This window comes from Malus domestica, chromosome 11 (assembly GCF_042453785.1).
Source record: "Malus domestica chromosome 11, GDT2T_hap1".
In the NCBI taxonomy this organism is placed as follows: Eukaryota; Viridiplantae; Streptophyta; class Magnoliopsida; order Rosales; family Rosaceae; genus Malus; species Malus domestica.
Window position 1 is genome coordinate 2283873 of NC_091671.1, and position 12015 is coordinate 2295887.

At 37.9% G+C, this 12015-nt stretch overlaps 1 protein-coding gene across 1 annotated transcript; it reads right to left on the minus strand.

Moving 5' to 3' along the window:
- Positions 1 to 7467: 7467 nt before the first annotated feature.
- On the minus strand, positions 7468 to 8205 carry LOC103447127 (histone H3.2). Its single transcript, XM_008386302.4, has one exon. It carries the CDS (start codon positions 8017 to 8019, stop codon positions 7609 to 7611), a length of 411 nt encoding a protein of 136 aa, XP_008384524.1. The 5' UTR covers positions 8020 to 8205; the 3' UTR covers positions 7468 to 7608.
- Positions 8206 to 12015: the final 3810 nt, after the last annotated feature.

Consider the following 12015-nt stretch of genomic DNA (forward strand, 5'->3'; position numbering starts at 1 on the left):
ATATTTCCCTACATGCATTCCATATATCCATTATCATAACCTTAAGTTACAACCACAAGAGTAACCTTGAGTAACTTCTATCCACAAGATATAGGGTTCAATGAAGATAAATTCTGGACCACTCAAAGGAACCTAACTCTAGAATATGTATGGTCTCCAAATGCGGTTTAACCAAGTGAACCATAGGCATCCATCCGATAACGTGATTCCCAATGCGGATTAACCAGGCAGGACCACATATGGATCCAATGTGACAAAGTAGGTAGTGACCCCCAAATGTGGATTAACTAGGAGGAGTCACCCCTAGAATGCTTATGGTCTCTCAATGCAAATTAATCAGACAAGACCATAGGCAACATCCAATATCTAATCACATATATGTACAAATTCTACGTAATAATCTTAACATGGTTCAAGCTCATATTTTCTTACTAGAAATCACACATATCATTTATATCTTTTAATAGTTCAATAATCACGTGAATTTCGGTAAGGTGCCACCCTTATGCAAATCGAAGCACACATTCCCCAAAATGGCTCGCTGACCAAACTACACCCACTAGGCTCTATCGAATAACTAATAATGTTAATTTCAATATTTAGAAACGATTCATAACATTTTGACCAAAAGTCAACCCTCGGTCAATGCGGTCAATGACCAAATTTAGAATCCTAAAAATTTAATTCGAAAGATCCGCACATCGGATTTCCCATCCATAAGTTTCCAATGTCTTTAAATAATATGTACAATAACATACTAAAAATTGGTATCGATCCTTCAGTCAGATATGCGCTTACCAGGGCCAATCCTAACTTTTTGGGCGCCCAATGCGAAAGCTCAAAGTGTGCTCTTTTTTAGTACGGAAACATATGTTTAAAAAAAATTTAATGAGCGCTGAAACTCAGTCAAAGTTGGGGGGGGCTAGGCCCTCACGCTTGTTCGTAATTTTCGATCATAGTAGTGTAAAGAAAATTTTCTAGAGAGTTTGTCCTTAGGATAGGTGATAATAGTTTCTCAAATTGGTCCATTTTCTACAAGAAGGCTCTCATTTTTGCATTAAGATTTGTTGTGCTAGGATAGCACCAAACCCGTTGGAACCAACTCAAGCTAACCCACAGGAAATTTATCAAATGAAAATGCAAGAACAAAATATTAAAGACACCAAGATTTTAACGAGGTTCCTCAACAGTCAGTGTAACTGGAGTACGTCCTCGGAGCAGTAGGAGCTCACCCAAGAATCCACTATCAACCAAATGGGAGTTTACAAAGTGTTGGCAATCTCACAACCCAAATAACCCAATACACCCAATAGCTCTCACACACCACAGAAACAAATAGAGAAAGAAATATAATGAATAATTTCTTCTCTATACATATAGCTCAAAGCTATTACAACAACAACTACCTTGGTGGATGATTACTAACCAAAAAGAGGAGCACTTTCTTCTTCTCTTCAAAGAGGGGATGCTCCACTTCTATTTTTTCTTCTCTGTTTTCTGATGCACTCTTCTCTTCTCTCTATCATTTCTCCAAAGGCAACAACCCCATATTAAAAACCAAAACCCACGGGTGTTATGGCCAAAACAATTCACTTTAGACAAGGTGCCATGTTTTCCTCCCCAAAACATGGAAGGGACATAATTATATTGTCTTTTTCTTTCTTTTGCTTTGTTTAATACCTAAAAGGTGATGTTGAGTTGCCACTTGGCCACAATTCAACAATCTCCACCTTGGCCAAGTTCCGAAAAAGCCATGATAAGCTAACCAACACAATTGATTCAAAAAATCACTCCCAAACACTAGCAAGAGAACAACTCATGCCGAGCCAAATGCTCCAAAAAACTCCTACTGCTCAACGCCTTCTTTATATAGACAAAATGTGAGCCAAGTTCAAGCAATGAACAAACTTGGCGACACCAACAACCTTAGTCAACATATTAGCAGGGTTGTCTTTAGTTGGAATCTTCTGGAGAATGATTTCCCCTTCACCAACAATTTCACGAACAAAGTGATAATGCACATCTATGTGCTTGGTCCTCGCATGATGAACCTGATACTTAGCCAAATAAATGGCACTCTGACTATCACAATGTACCTCCACCTGCTTCTGATCAACCCCTAAATCTCTAATCAGCCCATGTATCCAAATGGCCTCCTTTATAGCTTCAGCAACTGCCATATATTCAGCCTCTGTAGTAGACAAGGCAATAGACGACTGCAAAATGGACCTCCAACAAACTGGCCCTTTAGCCATAGTAAACACATAGCCTGTAGTAGACTTCCTTCCATCCAGATCACCTGCATAATCTGAATCAACATAACCAACTGCAAAATGACCAATACCAGAGTCATCATTCTCAAAGCATAAACCAACATCTCGAGTACCATGGAGATATCTCAATATCCACTTAGCTGCTTGCCAATGCTCTTTACCTGGATTATGCATATATCGACTCACCATGCCAACTGCATGAGCAATATCTGGTCTAAAGCATACCATTGCATACATCAAACTACCAACCAAATTTGCATATGGTATATTTTTCATTTGCAGCTTCTCTTTATCAGTTTTAAGACATTGTAGAGAACTCAATTTAAAACGAGGAGCTAAAGGGGTACTAACCGGTTTGGTTGAATCATGAACTCCAAACTTCCGAATCAACTTCTCAAGGTATTGTTTTTTATTCAAACTGACCAAACCCTTCTCTCTATCTCTAGTGATCTCCATGCCAAGGATCTTCTTCGCTTCACCAAGATCCTTCATCTCAAACTCATTCTTCATTTGCTTCTTCAATTTTTCAATCTCTTCAACATTCTTTGAGGCAATCAACATATCATCAACATATATCAACAAAAAAATGAAATACCCATCTTGCAACTTCTTGAAGTACACACAATGATCATATTGACTTCTAGAATAATTTTGGCCTCTCATAAATTTATCAAACCTTAAATACCATTGTCTTGGAGATTACTTCAAGCCATATAGTGATTTCTTCAATTTGCAAAACAAGTTCTCCTTCCCTTTCACTATATACCCATCCGGTTGACACATATAAATCTCTTCATTCAAATCACCATGTAGGAAAGCCGTCTTCACATCAAGTTGCACAAGCTCAAGATCATATTGTGCAACAAGAGCTAACATAATACGAATTGAGGAGTGCTTCACAACCGGAGAAAATATTTCATTGTAGTCAATGCCCTCCTTTTGTGCATACCCTTTAGCAACTAATCTTGCTTTGAATCTCACATTGCTTTTTTCATCAGCATCTTCCTTCTTGGCATACACTCATTTGCAACCGATAGCTTTCTTGCCCTTAGGCAATTTAGCTAACTCCCAAGTCTTGTTCTTCAAGAGAGAATTCATCTCATCACCCATGGCATTGCACCACCTCTCATTCTCCTCACTCTCAATGGCTTCCTTGAAATTGGATGGAATATCATCAATGATAATAGGAAGAGCAAAAGCAACATAGTCACTATACCGAGCTGGCTTGGTAATTTGTCTCTTTTCTTTGTTCTTGGCAATAGACTCTTGAGGTGAAACTTGCTGTTCAACTTGAATAGAATCTTCAAGTTCAACTTCTTCAACATCCTCATGATCTCCAACTTCTTCACTTGTAGTGGCTTCGACATCAGCGGAAATAGGATTTGAAGTAACAGAGGCAACTTTCTCAAGCTCCACCTGTTGGACATCTTTCACATTCTTCTCAGAGACTTTGTACATACTTTCTTCATCAAATGTCACATCTCTGCTGATTACAAGTTTTTTCATCTCTGGGCACCACAAGCTGTAACATTTGACACCACTACTAAAACCAAGAAAGATAGCCTTTTTGGCTCTAGGATCAAGTTTATTTTCAGTCACATGAAAATAAGCAGGTGAACCAAAAATACGGATATAGTCATAATCAGAAGAAGGTTTTCCAGTCCATACCTCCATTGGTGTCTTACCCTGAACAGCAGCTGAGGGTAACCGGTTGATGATGTGACATGCATAATTAACTGCCTCTGCCCAAAATGACTTGCTTAAACCCGACTGAGACAACATACATCTAACCTTTTCAAGCAAGGTTCGATTCAATCTTTCTGCAACTCCATTTTGTTGTGGAGTTCCCTGAACACTGAAATGTCTCACAATTCCTTCCTCTTTGCAAACTTTAAAGAAAGGGTCGGATGTGTATTCACCACCATTATTCGATCTCAAAATCTTAATCTTTCACCCAGTCTGGTTCTCAACCATTTTCTTCCAACTCAAGAAAATGCTCAATACCTCATTCTTGTGCTTCATAATGTAAACCCAAGACCTTCTTGAATAATCATCAACAAAGGTCACGAACCAATGTCTACCACTTAAAGAGGGAGTCTTTGTAGGACCCCAAACATCTGAATGCACATAATCAAGAATGCCATTCGTCTGATGTACAGCAGTACCAAACTTCACTCTAGTTTGTTTCCCCAAGACACAATGCTCGCAGAAATCAAGTTTACAAGTCGTGGCACCTTTTAGAAGACCTTTTTTCACAAGCCCTTGTAGAGCTTTCTCACCGGCATGGCCTAATCTCATATGCCACAATTTAGTAGTATCTGAATCAGATGTGCCCATATTTTCAGAGACTACAGATGCTTCACCTGTCACAGTGCTTCCCTGCAATAAATACAAATGGCCACATCTAGAAGCTTTCATCACAACAAGTGCACCATAAGTAACTTTCAATGTCTGTCCATCTGAATTAAACCTAAAACCCTCGGATTCCAAAGTACCCAAAGAATTCAAATTCGGTACATACCGAACACCTGTCAACTCTTTAACCATGCCATCATGCAACTTCAACCGAACTGTACCAATCCCTTTTGTTGTGCAAGGATTGTCATCTCCCATGAACACAACTCCACCATCAAACTCTTTCAAGCTTGAAAACCAATCCTTGTGAGGAGTCATATGATGAGTACAACCCGTATCCAACACCCACTTAGTAGCACAATCAAATGATGAGGAAGTGGTTAAAGCAAAATCAGAAAAATCTGTTTCAACCTCAGCAACATTAGCTTCAGAACTTTCTTTGCCTTTGGTCTTCAACCTAGGACAATCTTTCTTCCAATGGCCCTTATTATGACAAAAGGCACATTCATCCATTTCCAAAGGTTTTCTACCTTTAGAGTTTCCTCTAGGTCGAGACTGTGATTTTTTCCTACTAGAAGATGATCTTCTCTCCGATGATCTACCTCTAACAAATAAAGCTTCAGAGGTACTATCATGATTTTTATCTCTATGCCTCATTTCATAATTTATCAAGGCATTTGACACATCTTCAAATTTCACAGTTTCTTTACCATGCATAATAGTGGTAACAAAATGCTCATAAGAGTCCGGCAACGAATTCAACAATATTAAGGCCTTATCTTCATCCTTAGTATCCTCATCTAAATTTAACAAGTCGGCAATCAACTTATTAAAAGCATCAAGGTGTCTAATCATTTTTGTACCTTCTTTGTATTGGAAGTGGTAGAGCTTTTTCTTCAAGTGTAGCCGGTTCTCTGCACTCTTTGTCATATACTTGTCTTCCAATTTTTGCCACAACACACTTGCTAATGTCTCCCGCATCACAAAATACTTCTGAGTTTTTGCAAGGCACAACCGAATTGAAGAGCAAGCCCACAAATTTAATTTTTCGCATTCCGGCTTCGACATAGCTTCCGGCTTCTCTCCCAAAGCGGCAAGTAGATCTTGTTGAGCCAACACATCTTTGACCTCACATTGCCACATCCCGAAGTTGTTTGTGCCATCAAACTTTTCCAGTTCGAACTTTGCATTTTGCACCATAGTTCTTGCAAACCCGGAGCTGCTTCCAAAAGGATTCTCATCTTGCCCGTCTGACATCTTTGGCAACTAGACAGTACCCAAGAGCAACCAGTGCTCTGATACCAATTGTTGTGCTAGGATAGCACACCAAACCCGTTGGAACCAACTCAAGCTAACCCACAGGAAATTTATCAAAAGAAAATGCAAGAACAAAATATTAAAGATACCAAGATTTTAACGAGGTTCCTCAACAGTCAATGTAACTGAAGTACGTCCTCGGAGGAGTAGGAGCTCACCCAAGAATCCACTGTCAACCAAATGGGAGTTTACAAAGTGTTGGCAATCTCACAACCCAAATAACCCAATACACCCAATAGCTCTCATACACCACAGAAACAAATAGAGAAAGAAATATAATGAATAATTTCTTCTCTATACATATAGCTCAAAGCTATTACAACAACAACTACCTTGGTGGATGATTACTAACCAAAAAGAGGAGCACTTTCTTCTTCTCTTCAAAGAGGGGATGCTCCACTTCTATTTTTTCTTCTCTGTTTTCTGATGCACTCTTCTCTTCTCTCTATCATTTCTCCAAAGGCAACAACCCCATATTAAAAACCAAAACCCACGGGTGTTATGGCCAAAACAATTCACTTTAGACAAGGTGCCATGTTTTCCTCCCCAAAACATGGAAGGGACATAATTATATTGTCTTTTTCTTTCTTTTGCTTTGTTTAATACCTAAAAGGTGATGTTGAGTTGCCACTTGGCCACAATTCAACAAGATTATCCCAAACTCTTTGATCATAAATGTTTAAATGGAAAATAGGTTCAGAAGATTCAATATTTTCCTCCACACCAATATGATCATTATCAACATTTAAATCCAAATCACCACCATTTTCATGGTCTTGAAACTCATCACCAACATTTTCCTCCAAATCACCACCATTTTCATGGTCATGAGACTCGTCATTAACATCTTTCTCCATATAACCACCAATTTCACGATCATGAAACTCTCCAACATATTGTGACTCTTCACCAACATCAGTTTCTCTCAAAATTTCAATTGATTCATTCTTTGTAGAAAAAAATTTATTAAGAGATCCTCTTAAACTTTATGTAATTTCATTATCCTTTGCCTTTTTTTTACTTTTCATATTACCGAATAGTTGTTTCCTATAAGACATGGCTTCGAAAATTTGTTTGCAAAAATTACCTACGATATAACAAAAATTTTCTATCAAAATTATCATTCCAACACATATTATATATTATAAAAACCCTAACATCTATTATATATTATAAATGCACTAACACATAGTCTAACATATTAGAAATTTTGATAAAATTGAACCTATGAATTGAGCACAATCAGTAGGACAAATCACAGGAATTTAGTCGAGCTGCTGGGATTCTGCAACGAGAGAGCACCGAATTCTTGTGTATGAGTTTATGAGCAACGACTCACTAGCAACTAGCAAGCTGTCTCTTTGAAAAGTCAAGGCCAAACTGGAATCGAAGAAAGGAAATCGCGAGAGGGCTCTTGTATTTACATGAGGAGTGCAGCACCCAAATCATACATTGCGACATTAAGCCTCGGAATATACTTCTAGATGACTCTTACAAAGCAAACTTTAACAAACACATGGAGTGCATAAATCAAACCAAACTTCGATTGACCATAAATCTTCCAAGGTTTGAACTTTACATAACAATTTTCAAAACCCATTACAAAGCATAAAAATCCCACTACGTTCTGCTGAAAATTCAAAACCCTAAGATTTAGGGATTCTTAAGCCCTCTCGCCCCTAATCCTGCGAGCAAGCTGGATGTCCTTGGGCATTATGGTGACCCTCTTGGCATGAATGGCGCAGAGGTTGGTGTCCTCAAACAGACCCACCAAGTACGCCTCCGCCGCCTCCTGGAGCGCCGACACCGCGCTGCTCTGGAACCTCAGATCGGTCTTGAAGTCCTGTGCAATCTCCCTCACAAGCCTCTGGAACGGAAGCTTGCGGATCAGGAGCTCAGTGCTCTTCTGGTACTTCCTGATTTCCCTCAGAGCCACAGTTCCCGGCCTGAAGCGGTGGGGCTTCTTCACTCCACCGGTCGCCGGAGCAGACTTCCTAGCAGCCTTAGTTGCCAGCTGCTTCCTTGGTGCCTTTCCTCCGGTGGACTTGCGAGCAGTCTGCTTGGTACGAGCCATCTGGAAAAATGAAAGTGGAGGTTTGAAGGGTTTAAGATGTGTTTGTTTCTCGAGAAAATTTGAGAGATTTCGATTTCGATTGGATGGAAAGTGGCGGAAGCTTTGGAGGTGTTTATTTACGATTTGGAGTGGAGAGAAAAAGCGGGAATTTGAAATTTTGTGTTTTCGTGTGATAGTTTTGGGGAGAGGACGCGGCGGGAGAGCATGTGCCGTTGATTTATATACGAATCGACGGTTGTGAGTTCTCGATCCGTGGCTATACGATTCAACCAATGGGAGGGGTGGTTCTCGTTTTATTAATTTAATTATTATTTGTTGGTTGAAGAGCCTGGGAATATGGGCTGTTGGGATTTGGGCTTAGTGTGTGAAATATCAATACAGGCCGTTTTACACATACAGCCCAGTCAAACAATTTCTTTTTTTTTTTTTTAAATGAGACCAGCTAATGATTTCGCTACAACAGTCCATCTTTCCAAGAGTTGAAAAGACTCACATAGACATTTTTGCTTCCCTTCGCCACCATCTTATGATTCACCAGCGTCGGAAATTGAACCCAATACATAACAAGTGGAATACATGTTTGATATTCGTTTTCAACCACTGAGCCCCCTCGTAATGGTTTATAGCCCAATCAAATTTCATGTGATGATTATTTTAGGAAGTTACTAGAAATATTGCCTGCGCGTTGCTGCGGGATTAGAAACCGCATGAAAAAAATATGTTTCGAAGCTATAAGAGATTGTTAAAGAAGGTTAATGTTATTTACACTAAAAAATGTTTGAACTTTTTTGAAAGAATTTTTACATGAAGAGCAGAAATTGGGTGATTGAAGCTCCTTGGAATTCTTTAAACCACTCTATGAATAGCATGACCTGTAAGTGATGGATAGCGTAACAAAAATTCGTTTAACCCCAACATTAGTTTTTGAAACCCCAATTTAATTGAGTATGATTGAAAATTTGAAAGGGGAGGAGGATAAGATGAGGACAAGAGGATAAGAGATAGCTTGTGGAGTGAAGTTTTCGTGTCAAATTTTGATACTTGATTCATTGAATCCCAACTTGTTTATGAAACCCCCAATTGAGTTTGGTTGAAAGGGGAGGAGGAGAGGACGAGGACAAGAGGCTGTTTTGTGGTGGAGATGAGTTTCGTGAGGATTTGTGGTTAAGAAACGTGAGACCTTTTTTTTTAATTTTTTTAATTTTTATGTTTTTAATATGGAAAACCGAAGAATAGCATAAACCAGGGCTGAAGCAATAGAGGTGCAGAATAGCGTAAAACGTGAGAAGTTTTTATTTTTTGGAACCAAAATTAAACTTTTAATTATTTTTTTATGTCACTCAGTACTACGGTTTGGTAGTATTCCTCTTCACTTGGAAGTGAGAGATCTTAGGTTTGAATCTCGTGGATGACGAATTCGACACCAAATTAGGTTGCTTATTGTGTGACTTAGCTGAACTCTCCCTCCCTTAGTGTAAAAATATCGACGTACTCAATTTTTTTTTTTTTATGTTTATCACGTGGATTGCAATATGCAATATGTACACTTTTTTTTTCTCCCATCCGCACATTGTGCCGAACGTGGCTCCTTTCTTGCTTAAGGAACACTTTAATTATGTGAGTCCAACTAATTTTGGATATAAGATACACAAAAAAAAAGGTATTATATTAACATAAAGAGATTGTTTATCTCATGCCCATTCATTTACTTCATCATTCCTTCTAATCCATCGTTCCTTCATATTCTAATACCATATGTAAATATGTCTTGGAGAGTTTAAAATTGTTTGTACAATACTTGACCAATCCCTAAATTACTGAACACTAGTCAACGTTATACTGTCAAGGACCCATAAGAGTTTCCCTCCAACCAGGAGGCCAATCACAGCGCGACACATGTCGACATCAGAAGCCAATCATAGCACGACACGTGTCAACATCAGAAGCCAATCACAACACGACACGTGTCAATGTCAGAATGAAACTAGAAACTATCTTCTATAAATAGATATTATTCTCTCACAATATTTCCTAATGTCATTTGTACTAAATCATTCACTAGTACTCACAAAATGAGAGCTTTAACCTATGTACTTGTATAAACCCTTCACAATTAATGAGAACTCTTTTACTCCGTAGACGTAGCCAGTCTGGGTGAACCACGTACATCTTGTGTTTGCTTCCCTGTCTCTATCCATTTACATACTTGTACATACTAGTGACCGGAGCAAAGGTCACAAACTTAACACTTTATGTTGTACCAAAGTCCTCGCTGATTTTGTGCATCAACAAAAACCAATAGAATTTGAAATGCAATTTAATTAGAGTTTGGTTAGTAGAACGATTGTGAGATTAGTTGTAAACCTAAAAATTAGCTTAGTCTACTCCCACCTACTTATGAGCCATTCACTTATTATAAGAGTTGTGGAGCCATTTTGTGTGATAAGAGTTTGCCTTATTTTCTCTTCGGTGTACACCAACTTCAGGTTTGCTCAAAAGTGGATGAAGGGTTTTATTTTCCCCTTTGTATTCATTACATAAGAAACCTTCCCAAGTATGAACATACTAAACATGAGAAATGAAATTATTTAGCAATCCCATGCCCTCCTTCCGTAAAGGCTTTTTAGCCAAAATGATCTATGAGATTTGCATAACCCCTTAGATAGAAAATCAATAGAAATTGTCTTTGAGATTTTTCACCATCCATTATTTTGGTCATTCCGTTAAAAACTCCGTTAAGTGTCCCGGAGCTTTTAGCTGGAAGTTTAGGCAATTTTCAAAGCTTCGTAACTCAATCGTTTCTTAATCAAATTCAACTCATAATATATCAAAATGAAGATAGGAAAGTGTACAACAAGATTATACCTATTTGGAAGCCCAATGGTTGTCGGAGATGGCCGAAAAATAGCCTAAAAGATGACTGGTCATCAGGAAAATTGGAAAACTCGTCAGAAACTGGGTAAACTTTAAACGTTCATAATTGAGGGTGGGTGTGTGGGGAGGGTGGGTGCAGAGGAGATAAGTGAGGGAGAAGGGAGGGAGGGGGTTGAGGGGGGTGGGGATGGACAACCCATAATTGTTTTTTTTATTTTTCTAATTTTTTAATTTTTTTAAATTTTAATTTTCTTATTTTAAATTTTTTTAATATCCACGTGGGCCCATAATGACATGTGGCTTCCATTCATTGTCCACTTGGGCACCACATCACCAATTAACGGTTGACTTAACAACAATCTTAACGGATGTATGAGATTTTCTTAGGTACCATTATGGGATAAAAAAACTTCATATACTAAATGTTGAAAACCAAGAAATTTCAAGATAGTAAACCGAGATTAACCATTTACATTAAGTTTTGGTTATAATTATTTTAGAAATAAAATTGTGGTTATAATTTTATGTGGGGATGAAAGGAAAAATTACACTTAGAGTATATTTTTAATACTTAATTATATATTGAGACAACATTTTTTAAACATTCAAGAAGAGACAAAAGTTAATGCATGTGAAAAGTGACATCATTGCCTTTTTTTTCTCTAGAGTGTAAGTTACAAAATTACCCTTTTATAGTGGAATAGTCTTTTTCACACTTATATCTCTTCAACTGTTGCTCATTTCTCTCTCTTTCTTTGTTCAAGAAATATGGTTCCATTAATTATTCAAATGAATGAATGAACTTGTGGATCTATGACATCTACCCAGTTTACCATCCCATTCCCATTCCTAGTTGGACAATTAAAGTTCCTAGTTTTAATTATTTGTTCGACGGGTGTAATTCCCTTCTTTTTTTCCCTTTTCAAGTTCAATATGCCTTGAAATTGGATTGAAAGATGTTCTTGTTACTTTATAGAATATGATATTCAAATCAAACATGATTTATCACAGATAACCTTCCATTGACTAAATTAAAATGAGTTTCAAATCAAACAAATTATGAATTAGAATACCTGGCCTTTGCCTTGCTTCTCTCCCCCCAAAATTCTACTGTTTTATTTC

Coding starts and splice junctions, on each gene's coding strand:
- LOC103447127 (XM_008386302.4), bottom strand. CDS start 8,019: ATGGCTCGTACCAAGCAGACTGCTCGCAAGTCCACCGGAGGAAAGGCA.